General features: G+C 45.0%; 1 protein-coding gene across 1 annotated transcript in view; it reads right to left on the bottom strand.

The window, feature by feature from the left end:
• Positions 1 to 21,909, bottom strand: part of GDPD5 (glycerophosphodiester phosphodiesterase domain containing 5) — a 358,608-nt gene that overhangs the window by 18,578 nt on the left and 318,121 nt on the right. Inside the window, exons 12-14 of the mRNA XM_033950424.1 lie at positions 19,842 to 19,999; positions 19,010 to 19,157; positions 12,162 to 12,244 (exon numbers count right to left, since the gene is read on the bottom strand). Coding sequence (XP_033806315.1) covers positions 12,162 to 12,244; positions 19,010 to 19,157; positions 19,842 to 19,999 — 389 coding nt within the window. The remainder of the gene's footprint in view (positions 1 to 12,161; positions 12,245 to 19,009; positions 19,158 to 19,841; positions 20,000 to 21,909) is intronic.

The raw sequence follows: 21,909 nt of genomic DNA, 5'->3' as shown, positions 1-21,909 counted from the left end.
AGCGATCCCGCAACTTCTTCAATTCAGACACAGTCTTGTTCCGGGAGACTGTTCCACATATCTACCCTCCTTTCTGTAAAAATGTATTTCCTTCGATTACTCCTGAGACTATCACCTCTTAACTTCATCCTATGCCCTCTCCTTCCAGAACTTCCTTTCAAATGAAAAGAGACTCGACTCATGCGCATTTATATCATGTAGATATTTAAAGGTCTGTATCATATCTCCCCTCTCCCGCCTTTCTTCAAAGTATACATAATGAGATCTTTAACCCCATACGCCCTATGATGAAGACCAAGCCCCATTTTAGTAGCCTTCCTCTGGACCAACTCTATCCTTTTTATATCCTTTTGAAGGTGCAACCTCCAGAATTGTACACAATATTCTAAATGAGGTCTCACCAGAGTCTTATACAGGGGCATCAATACCTCCTTTTTCCTACTGGCCATACCTCTCCCTATGCAACCTAGCATCCTTCTAGCTTTTGTCATCACCTTTTGAACCTGTTTGGCCACCTTAAGATCATCGCATACAACCACACCCAAATCCCGCTCTTCCTTCGCGCACATAAGTTCTTCACCCCCTAAACTGTACCGTTCCCGTAGGTTTTTGCAGCCCAAATGCATAACCTTGAATTTCTTAGCATTAAATTTTAGCTGCCAAATTTCAGACCATTCTTCAAGGTTTGCTTGGTCTTTCTTCATGTTATTCACACCATCCAGGGTATCTAATCTATTGCAGATTTTGGTATCATCTGCAAAGAGGCAAATCTTACCTGACAGACCTTCAGCAATATCGCATGCAAAAATGTTAAAAAGAACAGGCCCATGAACAGAACCTTGAGGCACACCACTGGTGACATCCCTTTCCTCAGAGCAACCTCCATTGACCCTCTGTCACCTTCCTCTCAACCAGTTCTTGACCCAGCCATCCCAAGGGCACTTGGTTTATTTATTAGATACTTGTGTGCCCCAAAGCATCTACCCCTCACAAAATCCCATCCCTGAGACTATCCTCTTGAAGTCCATATCTCCAGATCATCCACCCTCTTCCCAAAAAGCCCTCCCCAAAGAACATGCTCCTCTCAAAGAGCTCCCCCAGAACTGTCCCCTTCTAAACATAAGAATAGCCTTACTGGGTCAGACCAATGGTCCATCAAGCCCAGTAGTCCGTCCTCACGGTGGCCAATCAGGTCACTAGTACCTAGCAAAAACCCAAGGAATAGCATCATTCCATGCTACCGATCCAGGACAAGCAGTGGCTTCCCCCATGTCTTTCTCAATAACAGACTATGGACTTTTCCTGCACATGAACATCTCCCCTCCAAAAAGGCCCTTCAAAATAAACCCGTCCCAACCAGCAAGAGCATCCTCTCCTTTCAAAAAACTTCTTCCTCAGAAGAACTACTGCCAGAGATCGTGGCTGCCATTTTGAAGCTAGAGCTGGCAGAGGCAGGAGTAACTGGCCTGCCTAATCCTAAACCATGAAGGCATCCTTAAGGGAATGGGGTAAGTCTTCCAGATTAGGGGGTGCTTTTGGAAGGGAAGGGATCTTCCAGGCAGGAGTCTCTTCAGGAGAGAGGGTGCTCAATCCAACCTATGGCAGTCAGCATATTTAAATTCTGACCACCGTGAGCTGCATTGTGTTATGCGTTGAATATTAATCACTGTTAACATCTGCGTATTTATCATGCCTGCTTTCAACCGGCATTTGCTTATGACAATTTTATGCTATTTTCGATCAATTATGAGTCTTTTTGCTCAGCACTTATGATGTAATGGTGTCATTAAAGAATATTGTTAATTTGTGATGTTCGTTATTAATGCTATGTTATTTTGTCGCAAACCACCTATAAGTTGAGATAGTTAAATTTTTTTACAAACCCCCCCCTTCTTAAATCCCAGACTAACAGCACTAATTGGATGTCATTTTCTAAAAATAAAATTGGATAAGAGATTCCCAGCTGTCCAGAAAAGAATAACTGGTCAGACTGGAGGGCCAACTGGTTTTTATGGAGGTATGTTCAGAAGCAAGTTGCACATGGAGAAGACCTTCTTTCGCTGAGAAAATTCCTCAGAGATGCACATGCATGAAGCAAGTGCTCAGAAAACATACAGGCCACTATGAAAAATCACTTAGCAGAACCGCAGCACTTGGGAGCATATTCTATAAACAGCGTCCCGATTGTAGGCGATGGTAGGCGTACTACCGCTGTCTAACCAGCCAATTGGGAAGCACATTTTTTAAAAAACCACCCTGAGGCAGGCAGGCCTACACCGTAGGCGTCTGTCACGGTTGAGGGAGATGTGTAGGGACGCTTAAGCTTGCCCAAGCCTAGGCATGGCTTCACCTGGAAGTGGCCTTGGACGAGCTTAGGCAGCCCCTAGGGTCTCCTAGGGTCGCAATAGGTGCCTGAAATGTAGGCCAACATAAATATGATCTACATTTCAAATAAACATGGCCGCTACGTTGATCATGGCAAAGAAATCTCACTGCTGTGATCAGCTGAGCAGCTTTGGCAGGGAACTCACCACCATCGCAAAGTCAGGCGACAGGAGGGATGCCTAATTCTTCCTGCCACCTACCTGAAGCATCCCCCGGCGGGAGGAGTGCCCAATACCTCCTGCAGAAGACCCCCCCAAAATACCCCCCCCACCCAACTGTGATAAGCAGGAGGGATTCACACTCCCTCTTGCCAGAACACTCCCCCCCACCCAACCGCTATAGCCAGGAGGGATTCCCACTCCCTCCCAGCGACTGACCGATGCCCCCACTCACCGAGTGATCCCCCTAAAGGGGGGACCACCCTCAACTCCCCCCACATACCTTGTAAACAGAAGGAGCAGCTGGAGGGAGGCATATACCCTCCGGCATTCTGGGATGCACTGGGGAGGAGCCTAAGGCCCTGATTGGCTCAGATGCCATAGGAGGGGCCTTAAGCAACTGGGTCAACAGGAGTCTGGGATGCACTGGGAGGGACTTGATTGGCCAGAAAAACCTCTGTGATAGAAGCCAGTTGGAGAATGGGGTGGTTAGGCAGGATTAGACGGGGTTAGGTGTTTGTCCTAAACAGAATCAGACCCTTGCTATCCAGTAAGTGCTGCTAACCCGGATATTCTGAATAATGGCTCTGAATTTCCTTACAGACAACAGAGACCCCAGGGCAAAGGGTGGGTGGAGCCAGCGATAAAACTGGCAGGCTGGTTTTCAAAATGTGTGTGTAAATTCATTTTTTAACCTTCAACTATTATTTAAATTTTTCATTCTCATAACACCACCACAAACAAAATTCACCCGTGTTCATTTCCACAGAACACCGTGAAATTTAAAAATCATCACTGACTTAGTTTAGAACACTGACATGGCCTCCAATCGCAAGTACCCTGAGGGGTAAGTCGGTAGGCCAAAGTGTGGTAAATTCATTTTTAAAGACTAACTATTTAGGAGGTTAGTTATCAATGTGGACTGCCTTTAAGATGGGTTATTCTACCACAAACGTAGTCTAAAAAAGCTTACAAGATTCCAATAAGAAAACCCTATCAATAGTAAGTCTATGCCACTCACATGCTATTTCAGAGAAATGTTTTAAAGGAAGGAAAAAATCTCAGTTACCAGTTAAACCTCCATGCCGTCCAGAACATAGTCACTGACCAGAGAAACCTTCTTCATATTAACTGGATCAGTAACAGTTCAAACAAACATCGTTCAAAAACCAGCAGTTATTTATCTGGCTCCGAGTTCAAATCCAGATCATTCCATCCCAGGAAGAGAACGGGAAAATTCTCAGCAGAAGTCTGACTCACAGTTCAAATCACTTTCCACTACATCAGAAAAATAAACCAGAACTGAGAGTCAGACTTCTACTGAGGATTTTCTCTTTATGTTCCTGGGATGGAATGATCTGGATTTGAACTCGCAGCCAGATAAATAACTGCTGGTTCTTGGAAGACGTTGGTTTGAACTGTTACTTATCCAGTTCTGTTAGCGTATTACAAGGTAAAACAGCAAGTTCAAGTTCAAGTTCAAGTTTATTTACATTTGATGTATCGCTTATTACAATATCTAAGCGATGTACAATTTAAAAACCAACAGATTGTGGTAATACATATAGTTTATCTAAGTTATACAATTGACAAAACAATTTGGACAAACATGAATAGGTAGGAAGGAAGGGGAAAGTTACAATTGCTTTGTTTGTTATAATTTACATAAAATGGAAAATACAATAGGTATAAATGGGATGAGGCAAGAAGAAAATATTAGCAAGATATAAAAATCTAAAATAGGTCATATCATAAATCAAATGCATCTTGAAATAAATAAGTTTTTAGCAATTTTTTAAAAGTGATAAGATCTTTTTCATTTTTAATAAAATTTGGAAGAGAGTTCCACAGTGAAGGGGCCACCACTGAGAACATATCATTACGTCTAGTGCCGATTATTCTTAATGAAGGGACTGAAAGCTGATTAGATGAGGATGATCTTAGAGATCGAGAAGGGTTGTATGGGACAATCATTTTTGATATAAATTGGGGTTCGTTAGAAATTAATGTTTTATAAACTAAAAATAAGGTTTTGAAAGAGATTCGGTGGGAGATTGGAAGCCAGTGAGATTTGATAAATAAAGGGGTAACATGGTCGTATTTTTTTGCTTTGTGAATTAATTTAATTGCGGTGTTTTGGATAATTTGGAGTCGTCTCCTTTCTTTCTGGGGTTATGTTAATTAAGAGAGAATTACAGTAGTCTAATTTTGAGATAATTAGCGAATGAACCAGAATGTTGATAGATTTAGGGTCTAAAAAGGTGGAAATTGAACGCAGAAGCCGTAGTCTGAAAAAACAGGATTTAACCGTTTCGCTAATATGACTATGAAATGAGAGATCCGCGTCAATTATTACTCCAAGAATTTTCATTTGGGGATACGGATTCAAGAGGAGAGTTGTTTAATATGAATGGTGTTTTTAAAGTTATGTTTCCTTTCCAAGTAAAAAGCATTGTTTTTGTTTTTTGAGTATTCAAGGATAGCTTATTATTGTTTAGCCAGGTGAATGAAATGAAAGTGTGGTTACTTACCTGTACAGTAGGTTCTCCGTGGACAGCAGGATAGTCAGCAAATTGGGAGCTGTTGGGACAACACCCATATGTGGCTGACTCATCCTGCTTGTCCTAGGAGAACTAATATTAATACGAGGAAGGTTTTCTGATCAGTATGGAATGTATGTGCTGGACGGCATGGAGGTTTAACTGATAACTTAAGATCGTTCCTTCCTTTAAAGCATTCCTCTCTAATAACACATAAGAACATAAGAATTACTGCTGTTGGGTCAGACCAGTGGTCCATCGTACCCAGCAGTCCGCTCACACGGCGGCCCTCGTCAAAGACCAGCGCCCTAACTGAAACTAGCTCTATCTGCGTACGTTCTGGTTCAGCAGGAACTTGTCTAACTTTGAATATCTTCAATCCCTGGAGGGTGTTTTCCCCTACGACAGGTTTCTACCACTCTCTGGGTGAAGAACTTCCTTACGTTTGTACGGAATCTGTTCCCTTTTAACTTTAGAGAGTGCCCTCTCGTTCTCTCTACCTTGGAGAGGGTGAACAACCTGTCTTTATCTACTTTGTCTTGAATCCCTGAAGGGTGTTTTCCCCTTTAACAGCTTCCGGAAGAGCGTTCCAGGTTTCTACCACTCTCTGGGTGAAGAACTTCGTTACGTTTGTACGGAATCTATCCCCTTTTAACTTTAGAGAGTGCCCTCTCGTTCTCTCTACCTTGGAGAGGGTGAACATCCTGTCTTTATCTACTTTGTCTTGAATCCCTGGAGGGTGTTTTCCCCTATGACAGACTCCGGAAGAGCGTTCCAGTTTTCCACCACTCTCTGGGTGAAGAAGAACTTCCTTATGTTCGTACGGAATCTGTCCCCTTTTAACTTTAGAGAGTGCCCTCTCGTTCTCCCTACCTTGGAGAGGGTGAACAACCTGTCCTTATCTACTAAGTCTATTCCCTTCAGAACCTTGACTGTTTCGATCATGAGTGAGTGGTATAGACTTACTATTGCTAGGGTTATCTTATTCCATTACAAACTATGCTATTTCAGATCCAGGGTCCCATTTTATACACTGAGACCCTGCGCCACAAAAAACCCTTCTTAATGGCAGCCCACATTAATAACTTTTCCGCCTTAGATAGTTCTTTTTAAAAACTGATTTAGGCACATGTAGGTACAAAAGTATCTGTACATTTTGTGGCTAGGTTAGTAAAAAATTATTCCTAAAATAGCTGAGACTTGACATATATTCTTATAAGGGGGGGGAGGAACAAGCTATAGAAACATTAGCACATTTCTCAAAGGACTCATTGTGAAAGGGGTGTTTTAAGCAAACTATGTCTATCAAAGGAGAGTGTGACGTCGTGGTTAGGGCTACAGCCTCAGCACCCTGAGGTTCTGGGTTCAAAACCTCCTTGTGACCCCGGGCAAGTCACTTAATCTTCCACTGTCCCCAGGTATATTTAAATGGATTGTGAGATAGGAAAAATGCAAGTACCTATATGTAAACCGCTTTCAGTGTGGTTGCAAAACTACAAAAAGTCAGTATACAAAACCCAGTCCCTTTCCCTGATGTCATAATGCCTCATTCCACCAATAAGAGCCAACCTCATCAGTGATGTCACAATGGCTTCATCATTCTATACTTGGCTCACTTCTGCTATTGTATTGGAGGAGAGAGTGGCGCAGTGGTTAGAGCTACGGTCTCAGCACCTTGAGGTTGTGGGTTCAAACCCTGGGCTGCTCCCTCTGACCCTGGGCAAGTCACTTAATCCTCCATTGTCCCAGGTACTGCCCTGCGCCACTTCCTGTGACCCTGAACGAGGTACGATGGATAGATTGCGAGCCCATTGGGACAGACAGGGAAAATGCTTGAAGGACCTGTATGTAAACCGCTTTGCGTGTGGCTGTGAAGCTACAAAAAAGCGGTATACAAATCCCTTTCTCCTAAAAGAAAGTATTTTTGGGCAATTTAGTTTCACTGATCAATATTCAGGAAAATTTCTCTGTTATCTATAACTCGTTTTTGTCACTCATCCAGTTTGTTGGGCATATCCCAGGTCTGCAGTGAGAGCCAGGAGAGAGGAGAGGGGTGCGGAGGAGAAAGAGGGCAGAAAGAAAGTTGAATTACCTGATCATGTGAAAACTGAGATGCCAAAATGCAGCAGAAAGAGAATGAGAGAGAGAAAAAAAAAAGCAGGAACATGCACACCAGTCAGAGCAGTAAGGAGAAAAACCACAGTGCAAGAAAGAAGGAATAAAAATCAAAAAACAAAAATCAAAAGGTCAGTTAGTAATCATCACATTCAATAACCCTGGTCCTATCTGAGGAAGAAACAGTAGTCAACAGACTTCACAGTCCTTGCTTAAACCTTCCCCCCCCCCCCCCCCCAACAGTAAGCATGAACCAAGATGAAGGCCTCTCAGCGATGGCTAGTAGACAAGCAGATGCAAACATGGACCTTCTGAAAGCACGTGAGAGCAGAAGCTTCTGAAAATGTTCCGAGCCACATCTTCTGCCTTTCAGGAAATCATGCAGCAAAGTTTTTCCACTGGAAACAAAGGACGAACAGTGGGACCTGCTTGGTGAATTGCGATTCCCTTTACAACAAAAGTACAAGAAGAATCTAGAGATGATGCATGCGTGTGTGCTCTCAAGGCCTCAGAGGTAGAGAATGACACGGGGACAAATTTTCCCCCGCCCCCCATGAGTTCTTTTCTTGTCCTTGCCCCATTCCTGCAAACTCCGTCCTCATCTGCACAAGCCTCAAACACTTTAAAATCCTTGTAAGCAATATTCTAGAGCTCAGATTGTGGTGTCATAATGCCTCATTCCACCAATGTCTAAGCTCCATTCCTGTCCCTGCCCCATTCCTGTAAGCTCCGCCTTAACTGCACAAGCCTAGGACACATGATTTTAAAGTGTTTGAAGCTTGTGCAGGTGAGGATGGAGCTTAGGCATTGGTGGAATGAGGCATTATGACATCACAATCTGAGCTCTAGAATGTTGCTACTTAGGATTTTAAAGTGTTTGAGGCTTGTGCAGATAAGGACGGAGCTTGCAGGACAGGGACAGGAAAAGAACTCGCGGGGACGGGATGGGAAAATGAGTTCATGCGGGGACGGTGAAAAATTTGTCCCCGTGTCATGCTCTATGCTGAAACTCTTCCTGCCTCGCTGCCCCGTGGCATGACTATGTGAAACCTGGGGTAACCACCCAGGAAGCTTTCTAAATCAGTCCATGAAAGCATCCCAGACAGGCTTGCGCTCCAACACTTGACTCACCGACGACGTACTTGGCTTTATTAAATCAGAAGCTGCTGCAAATAAATTGCATTAGGGAGGAAGACGCACCGAGGCTTCATTAGCGCTTCAACAGGATCAGTCTTGATATATATGAATTACAGCGACAGAACCAGTTTAATTCCTCAAAGCACCTACTTCTTTTATTAACTCGAGAGGGTGCGAGCAGCAATGAGAATTACCAGGACATAGAAGCAGGTTGGGCTGACAGAAGAGTGTGTGAAAGATGCAAAACGATGCACACCTGACACCTCCACTGGGGTCAAAATTAAACTATTTCTTGGAGAGGGTCTTCTCCTGTGACTGGAAGTCAAGGTAAACTAGTCCCATATACTAAAGAAGAGTAATCTAGATTTATGCTGGAGTCTTAACAGCGTGTGATGTCTTTTACTGTAGTACAGGCAGTCCCCGAGTTACAAACACTTGACCTAAGTCCGACTCGTACTTATGAACGTGGTTCCAGCTTCATTTGATTTCACTGAGCAGTATTTCCAGTGGCATGGACTCGTATACAGATTCAGGAATGACGCTTGGCCACATTAAGAGCAGTGTGTGGTTGTGCGTGCTGTACCTTAGAGGGAACATTGGTAGGGACAGTCGGCCCTTTTGTCAGCTGGGAGGAGAGGTAAGAAGCAAGAATCATAAAATCCACAAGTTCTGAGTTACTTAAGAACAGCTTTAAAAAGGTAACTCGTTCTTAACCCGGGGACTGCCTGTACTGGGGCCTATATAACCTTTGATGAAGGGACCTATGGACCTATGTGGTCTCAAACCCCTATCTATTACAGCATGCTTTTACGGTGGGCCAATAAAAAGGCTTGCAGGAAGCAGCGTGGGGCCGGGCTGGAGATCGAAAAGATCGCTCTTGCCCTGGACTGCTGGCTGCGAGATTCAAGGAGGCTGCTGTCCGCTGTCCAGCGAGGGAGGTAAGGGGGAGGGGGATGATTTTTTTAAAACAGCATAGGCTGTCCCAGTTACTGGTAGATAAGCTGCGGCTAATACAATGGGGCGGCTTATCTACCAGTTTTAAAACTTGCATAGGCATTTTCAGCGGCCTAAACATGGGGGGGCGGCCTATACAAGGGGAAATAGGGTAGAACAACCTCTCCTTCTCTTCTCTTCCTGGAAGGGAGGGAGGAAGGAGCAGGAGATCTCTGGGGAGGGAGGAAGGAGCAGATCTCTGGGGAGGGAGGAAGGAGCAGATCTCTGGGGAGGGAGGAAGGAGCAGGAGATCTCTGGGAGGGAGGAAGGAGCAGGAGATCTCTGGGGAGGTAGGAAGGAGCAGGAGATCTCTGGGGAGGGAGGAAGGAGCAGGAGATCTCTGTTTCTAGGACTTGGAAAAGAAGGAGCAGAACTGGATTCCCAACTGTTCCCCCAGAAATTAAGCCCTTCCAAGAGGATAAATGAATAGAGGAACGAGACGGGAAGATGAAGAAAAGTTGGAGAAATAAAGGGGAAAACAAAAAAGGATGAAGAAAGTAAAGAAAGATAGAACATGAGTAAAGACAGAAAAAATGAGACAGAACTAAGATGGAAAAAACCAAAGATAAAACCTGGGTCACAAAGAATATTATTTTAGAATCATATCCATGTGTAAATAACAGTATTCAAATGTATAGAATCAAATTCCGACTTCAGAAATCTACTACACTTTTCCCTCTGTATTCACGGTTTCAGCAATCACAGTTTTGATTATTCGCGGTTTTTAGCTTGCTGGCTCCTCCCCCTCAAATGACGTCAGCTTGCATAGAGAAATCGCCGATTCTAAGCGTTGGCGGAGAAAATCGCCGATTCCCGGCACTTTCTTAACCGTGTTTTGCCTCTCCTTCAGGAACAAGCCAGGTCTCCCGTCACGCTATTCGCGGTTTCACCCTATTCATGATGGTTTTTAATAGAAAACAGCAAATAACATATGAAAAAGTTATTCGCGGTTTTTCTGTATTCACTGGTCTGTTAATCCCCTATCACAGCGAATGCGGAGGGAAAAGTGTATTTTCATGTAAAAATCTACATCACAAAGAAATTTCAGGAAGATAAGTTGTGGCAGGGTTTGAATCTATGTGGTAATCTCCATTTTACAAAGGAAATACGCATATCTGTGCTGGCAGATCCTTTTCTATAATATCATCCAACCTGGACACCTCCGTTACGATCTCTCTCTATATATATATTCTTTATAAAATGGGGCTCAAAAAAGTTAGAAACGTTTTGTTATATTATTTTACAATTCTAATTAGTTTGTTTTCTGTGGTAATTAAATTGGACTTGGCCTTTGTTTGGGTAGATAGAGACTCTCTAGACCAAGGATGTCAAAGTCCCTCCTCGAGGGCCGCAATCCAGTTGGGCTTTCAGGATTTCCCCAATGAATAAGCATGAGATCTATTTGCATGCACTGCTTTCATTGTATGCTAATAGATCTCATGCATATTCATTGGGGAAATCCTGAAAACCCAACTGGATTGCGGCCCTCGAGGAGGGACTTTGACACCCCTGCTCTAGACTCCTTGGCTTGGCTCATCTGTAAGAATTCCTGGTTTGCCCACCTCCAGTAATAGACAGAATGCAGGTGATTAAATACCTGTTCAAAATTCAACATACCCTGGAGCAGGGGTGTCAAAAGTCCCTAATCGAGGGCCACAATCCACTCGGGTTTTCAGGATTTCCCCAATGAATATGCATGAGATCTATTTGCATGCACTGCTTTCATTGTATGCTAATAGATCTCATACATATTCATTGGGGAAATCCTGAAAACCCAACTGGATTGCGGCCCTGGAGGATCAAAAAAAAGTTGCAACAGGCGTTCAACCAGCAAACTCCAGCAAGGAAGTCTAGGTACCTTTCTAAACCAACAAGAAACATATCCAGCATTGCCGAGCAGCCAGTGAAAAGTAAACGATCCAATCTGTTTCTATAATGACGACAACTTCATGACACCTTTTCTTGTTGCTAATCGTTACAAATCTATTCTATCATATGATATGAGGCGACATTTTTCCAATGTGGCAGGACTACACAATTCTTCAATTTTAACGCTCTTAAAGTCCCACAGTGGCAGATCTTTTGGAGATGCTCAAGCAGCCTTCACTGTTAACTCTAAATGTAGTGGCCGCGGCTCGAGGCATCTGTAAGGACGCAGACGTTGCCGTGATAATGTCACGCGCATGCGTGAAGGCCCTCCAGACGAGCCCTGAGCCGCCAGTGGGGGGTGTCAGCAAGGAAGAGGGCCAAGAGACGGAGAAGCGCTGGCGATGGCCGACTGCCTACAGGACGTACCTCTCGTCATGAGAGGCATGTCCTGTAGGCAATCAGCCACCTGTGCCTCTCCACCTTCCCAGTGTGTCGCAGCACCACCTGAAATCTCAGGAGGCACACCGTTTGCGATACACTGCATTAGAAGAAGTGTTTCACCTGCTTGGATGCTTGCCCAACATTCTTCATGCAGCCAATTCGCTACTCTTAACGATCTCCGTCAAATCTCAGATGAGAGTTGGTACTCACCAACTCAGGGTGTTCCAACATACACTAAGTTAAAACGAGAAGCCCAAATCACAGAGAGTCAATTCTGGTCTTTGTGAGCCTCAACCTTTCAGAATAACTCTTACTAAATAAATTAACCATATTCTTTAGAAAGCTGTCCTAAAAACACTGCTGTAAACATGACTTGAAAGGAAGAGATTACAATAGATCATGAACTATAACACAAGTTATTGTGTGCAACAGGCCCTAGAAATGTTGATACGAGCGGCAAATAAATCTTTTAAATAAATGCAGTATAAAGTCCCAATTTCATAAAGCAAAGAATGATACTTACTTCTGCAGTATAAAAACTCCTATGATAACAGTGAATGAAACAAGATCAGATGTTATCCAGATTAGGTAGTATTCGTCAGGAGGCTGGAACAGAAACAATCGGCTTATCTTCTGTTAAATATGGAACACGTGTCTCATCTCAGGCTGAAACACAAGACAGTTTCCCCACCAATGGCCTCGTTCACAACCTGAGTACTCTGATCACAGAAGAATAGGGTTATCCCTCTTTCCCAATCCTTTTCTTCTATAGCCCTCTCCTTTCTAAGTCTCTTCCCAAGCCACTCTTCCTCCTACATCTCCTTACCTCAATGGACTTTTTCTGATTCCACTCTATGGGCTCTTCCTGGAGCTTAGTAGTGTAACTAGACTGCCAAATTTAGGTAGGCCTGAGCCCAGAGTGGGTGGGCACCAAATATTCTCTCTGCCCTCCCCTTCCCCTCAGCATCCTCCCCATCTCAAAATATAAATACCTTGGCTGTTGGGGTTCCCATGCTTTGCAAACTGAAGACCTCCTCTTTTGGTAGCCAGAACTGCTATAAAGTTCAACAATCAGTGGCAGTGTCCATGAGCTACTTGTGTTGGTACTCCACACACGCTCAGTTATTGTATGTGTATGGCAACTGGACACGTATGGTGTAGCAGAATCAGCCCAGGGACATTACCACCAACTGCTCATCTGGCCATCAGAAGAAGAGGTCATCAGATGGTGAAGCTTGGGGATCCCGAAGAGAAAGCCCAAAAAGGCCTCAACGACGAAAGAAGCACGACACAATGGAGGAGTTGTGAGGATATGACATCAATAATTCAGCCACAGGTATACACTTCAAAGTACACTTTATTGGTAGCAGCACTGCGAAGATTCAACACTGACAGTGTTTCGGAATCGATACCTTTGTCAAGAGTCTTGGATGATTTCTCTATCGCATGAATAGTGTTCTCACCCCGTGACTTGCTCTCCCTTACTCGTAACCATTAGAATTGCTTTGGATGCCAGTTTTTGGCTCTGCTTCTTTCAAACATTTACCAGCGCTTAATGCACTATTCATGCGAAAGAGAAATCAATCTTCGAGACTCTTGACAAAGATATCGATTCCAAAACACATGTCAGTGTTGAGTCTTCGCAGTGTTGCTACCAATAAAGTGTACTTTGAAGTGTATACCCGTGGCTGAATTATTGACATCTTATCCACACGACTCCTCCGTTGTGCAGAGCTTGGGGATCCCCACCAGTCACAACAAAGGGACACCACTGCTGGGTAGGCCGGACTCATAGATATACATAAGTGGACTCATGATATACATAAGAACATGAGTGGACTCATAGATATACATAAGAACATAAGAATTGCTGCTGCTGGGTCAGACCAGTCCATCCTGCCCAGCAGTCCGCTCACGCAGCAGCCCCCAGGTCAAAGACCAGTGCTCTAAATGAGGCCAGCCTCACCTGCGTATGTCCCAGTTTAGCAGGAACTTGTCCAGCTTAGTCTTGAAACCCTGGAGGGTGTTTTCCCCTACAACAGACTCCGGAAGAGCGAAGAAGAACTTCCTTACGTTTGTACGGAATCTATCCCCTTTTAACTTTAGAGAGTGCCCTCTCGTTCTCCCTACCTTGGAGAGGATGAACAACCTGTCCTTATCTACTAAGTCTATTCCCTTTAGTGTTCTCATGACCTTTTACCCTTTGCCTCCTCTTAACACTACCTACAATGAAATATTTCCAGACTATGTGCCCTGTTGGGCAACTGCCAGGAAATTCTCTCTTTTTTCTTGTGTAGTCTTAAACAAATCAGGAAAACCCTACAATTTCTGACCAAGAAAGAAGGAAGTACGATGATGACTGTACAAAGTAAAAACTCGATCTTTATCTTACTCGCAAACAAAAGTCACCAGGTCTCTCAAGGGTGGCTGAAACATCAATTTTATCTAGTGAGATATTAACTCTCACCACCTCCAAGCCCAGATCTAATTGGCAAGAAGTAGCATTTAGCAAGGGGAGGAAATAACTCAGGTGGAATTTTTAGAATTTCCTTAAATATTTCGTCAAAGGGTCTCTCGGTAATTCAAATGGCACTTTGGGAAAGTTCAAACATCTCAGGTTCAGACGTCTCAATTTATTTTCCATACCTTCTTACCCATTTAAAGTTTGAGAACAGGTTGGGATCGTTTCGACTCCAAGACCTCTAATCATTCGCTTTACCAGATAAAACTGCGTCGGAGAGCGCCAGCTCTCCTGAGGGAAACTTCGCTACTAGACGTTCGATTAGTCTTTTACCCCTATACCCAGGTCGGATGACCGATTTGCACATCAGGACCGCTACGGACCAGGCATAGTTCACCATCTTTCAGGCCCTATCTCTCGCGCGCTCAAGTTTCACCTCCCCAATGGGGCGGGATGAGATGGGCCTGTGGTGCGCCTGCCGCCACGGAGGCGGTGGCAGGATCCCACCTCGGCTGGCGTACATTTCAATTTCTCTCTGTGCGGACAGTCTATCCTGAACAATAGCAGTTATTACGGGAGGAATTCATTAAAGGGTGCCCACAGGGATACACTACAGACACCCACAGGGATAAAGTGGTTGTCTTTAGTGTTTAGTGCGTGTTAATTGTTAGCATGTACTAACGCACTTAGCAATCTTTGATGAATGCCCCCTAAATCACTATGTTCTTTCACTGTTTGTTCCATTTTCTCCATCCTCTCAGATAACATACTAAGGCCAGGATTCATGAACCTGCCTGATCGGGCCCGATCTGGGCAGGTCCGACAAATTCTGAAAGGAAAAATATGCAGATGGGGGCGATCGAAGGAACGCTCCATCAGCCTGCATGGATCGCTGTTGTGCGATCCGCGCGCATGCGCCGACTATCTGTAGATGGTCTGCGTATGCCTGTTCGAGCCGGGGCCGTTTTTTTGTTTTTTTATCCCCTAGGGCAGAGGGAAAGGGAATGTGAAACAGGACGTTTGGAGCCCGTGGTTTTAACCCGCGGATTAAAATCATGGGCTTGCACTACGGGGAATCTAGCCCTATGATCTTGGCGGTGCTAGAGCGGGACGAGGGACCTGAGAGAGACTGAGAGACGGGTGTAGGACTCGCCGGGACACTACTGTACCCTACTACTTTTCCCTCTTCTTAAGGGAAGGGTTTTGTGCACACACAGGGAAGGGTGGGAGAATCGGGGCAGGCAAGACTTCGGGGCTGACAGGGCAGAGAGCAGGGCTGCAGAAGGCAGGGCAGTCGCAAAGGGCTTCAGCGACTGGTCCTCAGAAGTTGCTTTTTTTTGATCGGCCAGCCCGGTCGGTGTTGTAGAGTTTTGTTTAGTGAATCACGGTCCTGCCTACTTTTCATGCCGTTGCCCTCATTTGCATGCGCGGATCGGAGGATGGTCGGAAGACAGGTAAGTGAATCGGGCCGGGGTCGCACACCAATCGGTTTGCTTAGTGAATTTGGGCCTAACTCTCTTCCCTTGCTGAGCTTTATCCAATTCCAATTTATTTGCGACTGAAGCAAGTTCAGTAGAATTCTTAGATACTGAGAGTTCTAAGCAGAGAATGACATGGTGACAAAATTAAATCACTGTTCCCGTCCCCACAGATAACCGCAGGAAACAATCCCGTGTCATTTTTTAGTGTCTATCTCAACCTCGGTCCTTCTCCACAAGCATTCTTCAGTGCAAGACCTGAGGGTCAGTGGTTGTGCCCAGTCATACTCTGATTCTTATGTGAGCCAAGTGTAGGATAATGAAGCCATTGTGACATCACTGCTGACTCTAAGGTTGGCACTTAGGCATTGGTGGAATGAGGCTTTATGACATCACAATCTCAGCTCTGGAATGTTGCTACTCTTTGGGTTTCTGGCAGGTACTTGTGACCTGAATTAGCCACTGTTGGAATCAGGATACTGGGCTTGATGGACCTTCAGTCTGTCCAAATATGGCAACACTTATGGTCTTATGTTCTAACCATCCGATGTTGTTGTTTAGCGTCTCTCTCAACCTCAGTCCTTCTACACCAACATTCTTCAATGCAAGGCTTGAGGGTCAGTGGCTGATTCTTGAGGGTCATACTCTGATTCTTCCCTCACTCCTTAAAGAATGACACAGGGTTGGTTAACCATGAGGATAACTATCCCTGTGCCATTCTCTATGTTCTTATGTAAGCCAAGTATGGGACAATCATGCCATTGAGACATCACTGCTGAGGTTGGCTCTTAGGCATTGGTGGAATGAGATATTATGACATCACAATCTCAGCTCTGGAATGTTGCTTCTCTTTGGGTTTCTGCCAGGTACTTGGGACCTGGGTTGACCACTGTTGTCATTCTTTAGTGTCTAGCTCAACCTCAGTCCAAGGCTTGAGGGTCAGTGGCTGGGCCCATTCATACTCTGATTCTTCCCTCTCTCCTTAATGAATGATATGGAGACGGTTTCCCGCATTTATCAGCAGGGACGGGAAAAGTGATGAATTTTGTCACTGTGTCATTCTCTATTTCTAACCAAACAGAATAAAGGGTCACTATTGGGGACCTACCCAGTGCAGCCATGGAATTACTCTGTGAAAATTCATAGGTAGGTTGGACCTGATGGCCACAGATGAAACATCCAAAAACGGCCCCTGGCTTCCATCAATGGTTATAATCCCCCTACTCTTACCAACAGCTCCAGTAAGCACAAACCAGAGGAAGCGTCTGAACTACCGTATATACTTGAATTTAAAAAAACGATGCAAATATAAACCGAGGTATCCCTTTTCCCCTCCAAAAGGAGGGAAAATGGTTGACTCGAATATAAACCGAGGTTAGAAATTTGGGTTATCATAAGAGCGAAAGACTAAACACTAAGCTATCTCCCCATCAGCTATCTCGTAAGTCACTAAACATAATACAAATATCTGTGATACATATATCCCAAAGATAACATCTTCACAACAAGCCCCTACATCGGAAAACGCAACTACAAGCAACCACAAACTTAAATAAATGTAGACAAAAATCAGACTTAAACCTCAAGAAGCCATATGAAGTTCAACACCAGAGAAAGAGAAACAGCATTCTACACTTTGGAAAATAAAAAAGAAAGCAGTGTAAATTTACAGTAAAACTGCATTTTCTGTCCATGAAATTAGAAATAAAATTCTTTTTTTCTACCTTTGTTGTCTGGCCATTTTACTCATGTTTATCCCAGTTTCTGCTTTCTTCTGTCTTTTCTTAATTTTCTTTCCAGGGTCTTCAGTCTATCTGTCTCTGTCTTCTTCACTTCCTCGCCTACATCCATCTCTGACATTAACCTTTTCCTTTCAGTTTTCCTCCATTTATTCCTCATCTCTATCTGCTTCTACTTATAGCTTTCCATCTCCCTCATCCTATTATTTTCCAGTTGTTTTGTTAACTCTCCCCTCTCTCAGCATCTTTTCTTTCTCTCTCTCCCCCCTTTATTTTCACTGTTCTAATCAGTATCTCCTCTCTTGCCTTCCTCCATCCAGCATATCCTCTCCCCTCTTTCCTCCAACATCTCATCTCTCTCTCTCCACCTCCATCCAAGATCTCTCCCCAACACCTTTACCATTTTGCCCCTTCAAACACTACCTACCCTGGGGGCCTGGCTGTGTGGAATGGAGTCACAGGTCAGGGGTAGGCCTGAGATAGGCAGCCGATTCCTCCTGGTGTTGGCTGTGGCGCTCATCCATGCTGTTTGCTGGCCACCAGGGGGAAAGGGGAATGAGGAGTCAGTGGCGTATCCTGATTACAATCAGCCCTATCTTTGGTTCCGCTAAAACGGCTGGCAATAATGCAGCCAGAAACTGTGGGGAGCCTTCTTTCTGGCCGTTATCGGCTCTGCTGGTCTTGATTCCGCTCCCCTCTGAAGTTACTTCCTGTTTTTGAGGAGCAGGATTGAGACCGGCAGAGCCTATAGCAACTCGGTAAGAGGGAAGGCCCCCGTGGCTTCTGGCTTCATTATTGTCTGCCAGTTTAGCGGGACCAGGACTGGAACCAAAGGCAGGGTTGATTGCAATCAGGATGCGCCGTTGACTTTTCACTCTCCCTTCCTCCCAGCGGTCAGCAAACAGGATGGATGACCACCACGACTGCTGCCAGGATGAATCAGCTGCCTGTCCCGCATGTCAGGCTTGCCTCTGACCCACGACTCCATTCCCCGCAGACAGACCCCCCAGGAAGGTTTAAATTTTAATATTTCTAAACTGGCTACAAAAGTACTCATGCATAGACTCAAATATAAACTGAGCCCTCCATATTTTGGGACCATTTCTTTTGCCCCCCCCCCCCCCACATCTCGTAGTTCTGTTGTTGGAGATGCATGTTGACCAGGAGCTAAGGTGAAAGATGCTATTAAAGATTGCTTGGCGCTCAAGAGGTTTTGAGGCCCAAACGGGTAGCTCCTAACCTTCCCTCTTTTCTTTGGGGCCATCTTCAGGTAACATGCTGTTCAAATAGTAATGGCAAAAATATAAAAAGGAGCCCAAACTGAATACACATCACGCTAGAGGGCAGCCATCTTGGATTTTCATTGACAGAGTCTTTATAAAAACACATGCAAATTTTCCATATCGCAACCTGGATATCTCAAGTCCCTCAAAACAAAAACATAGCATTACTCAAAGAACAGTTTATTTTGCGATGAAACGAACATCAAAAAAAAAAGGAACCTAACAGACCCTTTGTCCAGTGGACCCCAATTTTTTTCCTGTTGTGAAGCTGAAGCAAGAACCTACAAGTGATGTACCGGTCGGTCTCACTCTCAAACTAGCCAGGACTTTCTACTACAGTCGACATTTTGCTCCAAAGGAATCAAAGCAGTGAGGCTGGAGACAGTAATTCAGATACACGGTGGTCTTACCAGCAGCCAGATGGGATAGGACATCTTGCTAAGGAGGTGAGAGGCATCGGATGTGACAGAATGAACTCCAGCACACCATAGCACTGAGTACAGCCAGGCCTCGTTGACAGTGTACAAATTAATACTCAAATTCCACGCCTTGTATTCCCTGTCAAGAAACAAAGGGACATTGTGATGGCATCAAACTCTATTCAGGACCTCATTTACAATGTACACATTCGTGTGGTTGGATGTCCTACTGCGCATCTTTAAAACATCTAAATTGAGGCCTCCCCCCAGTCCCCCTAATTTTCAACACTTGTGTACACAGTGCATGTGGAAGTTTTAAAATAGGGTAAGTGACGCACATAACTTAATTTAATAATTGCATTAATTGTAATTATCCTTAATTGATATTCTACACACTGCGCACGCAAAATCCATAGCACCCAACTGCAAGGGGGAGGACGATGGTCCTGGGAGAGGCACGGACAGGTCAGGGATGTGTCCAGCACTTTGCATGCATGGGTTTTTAGAATATCAGTAGCTAGGCGTGACCATACTCAGGCCTATAGTTAGGCGCTTAACTGCAGATTTATTCTAATAGTCTATGACAGCAATTACGTACAAAATTGCCAATATAGTTTTTGTGCTGAACGCTGGTGACCATTTGAGAATTACCCCCCCCCCCCGTGTGTCCGTGTCCTACTGCCGAGGCCCAAATTGGGCAGAGTCTAGGACACGAAAAGGGTAGTTCAGAGTTTACTGAGCTAGACTGAAGTGATACGTGGTCAGCAGAGGACGTGTCACAAACATGAGCTGAGAAAGAGAAAGCAAGACGTCATGCTCTCACCTGATGTCTTCACTGGTGACCTGAGTGTACCTCAGGTTTAACCTTCTTATGTCCTTGTCTCTCAGCAGTCTGGCATCAGCCTTGATTCCTGAAGTCTGCTGGAAGCCTGGTGCCATCTGTCTCACCAGCTGCCTCTCAGAGTCAGGGAGCCACATTACCTGCAGCAAGAACCAAAACGAAGCCTGGCTTTCAGATGATCTTTTCCAAAGCCATAACTTTAACCTCCCAGGGCTACAGTATTTTAAGACTTTGGCGGGTCAGCTTAGCTGCATTGGGACTTCCAAGCAGATTCTCACTTTCACACGTCTCAAGGCTAACGTGGCTCCACAGTGATTGACGAAGACCTTACAAAAGCAGAGGTGTTAGGGAGGACATCTCCGGGCCTGCCAGCGTTTCATTCAGTGCAAGTTATGACTTCATCTCAACTGGATCTCAATTTGTCTCGCTCAAATGCATCTGCTGCACCACTTGAGCAAGCTTTGCTGTTGGGAGTGGCAGCCTTAAAAGCTGCTCATTGCTGCTAGTAGAATCGGACAGATGATCCATCTAGTGCAAAGGCGGCTCAGTAAATTCCTTCCATCGAGATGCACAAGCTCAGTTGAGCATACTAACACAGTGGCGCCCAACCCTGTCCTGGAGGACCCCCAGCCCGTCGGGTAATGAATACACATGAGAGAGATTTTCACATAATGGGAGTGACAGGCATGCAAATCTCTCTCTACCCAGAGAGTGGTAGAAATCTGGAACGCTCTTCCAGAGGCTGTTATAGGGGAAAGCACCCTCCAGGGATTCAAGAAAAGGTTAGACAAATTCCTGCTGAACCAGAACGTACGCAGGTAAGGCTAGACTGAAATAGGGCACTGGTCTTTGACTTAAGGGCCGCCGCGTGAGCAGACTGCTGGGCACGATGGACCCTCTGGTCTGACCCAGCAGCGGCAAGTCTTACCTTCTTATGCATATTCATTAGGGATATCTTGAAAACCCGATGGGCTGGGGGTCTTCTGGTATGTTCACATTTAGTCAACATGTATGCAGCGTACAGACATAAGCTACAAACTCTATACACATTAAGGGCCTAATTCAGTGAGTGGCACCCAAAAAGTAGGCGCTGAGAAAAAAATGTGCATTTTTGTCTTTCCCATCACTGCTGAAGTTCATTCTTCTGTTTTGTGGGGCTTTGACCTTTTATTGTTGTTTTATCATTGTTCGCCGCTCTATCACTGTATAAGGAAGAGCGCTATATTAAATAAATTTAAACCATAAAGGGCGATCTGAGTTGAGCACTCTTTACAGAATAGTGCTTGATGCATATTCTGGCACCCAACTGAGTGCGAAGACTCATACCCATCTTTTCGACATTTAATCTTCTGTACCCTCCTTCCCCCCCTTCCTCCCAAACCATCCCCTCCTCTCCTCTATCCACCTTCCTCCCGCCCTTCTTCCCCCCTTCAAAGTCGCCTTGAGCCTGCTTAGGTATGAGCGACGCACAAATAGAAAATTAGATTAGATACCAACCAAAATCATGAGTAAATCCTGGTGCACAACTTGGGCGCACAGCCCCCAACTTCTACAGCACTGCGAGTAATTCTCTGGAACGCCCCTGACCCGTTAATAGCCATGCCCATTTTGGGTTGCACGTGAGCGGATTTGGGCTGGACCATTAAAGAATCGTACGCAGCCAGATCCATGCGCAAATCCAAATTAAGGAAGATAGACAACAATAATTGATTGCTAACGGCTCATTGGCTACTTCATTTGCAGGCAGATCTTGGGATTTGGGTGCCATTCGTAGGCGTCGGTATGGGGAAGCCACAGGCGTCGGAACGGGGGAGGCCACAGGAGACATGGCCTGCCCAAAAATTGGCAATCGAAAGTATGGCTCTTCTGACTCCCCCACCTCCCACCTCCCCACCACTGTAATCTTTGAGCTGCCAGTGGCACAATGAAGTAAGCCTCCCACTGTCGGCCTGCCCCGGAAGTGTTCTTTCTGCAGCACTTCCTCTTCCCGCATACGCAGGACACTGCAGAAAGAACACTATTGGGGCAGGCGGACAGTGGGAGGCTCACT

This window comes from Geotrypetes seraphini, chromosome 6 (assembly GCF_902459505.1).
Source record: "Geotrypetes seraphini chromosome 6, aGeoSer1.1, whole genome shotgun sequence".
NCBI lineage: Eukaryota > Metazoa > Chordata > Amphibia > Gymnophiona > Dermophiidae > Geotrypetes > Geotrypetes seraphini.
Note: the sequence above shows the minus strand (reverse complement) of the source record. Positions and strands in the feature narration are given on the sequence as shown.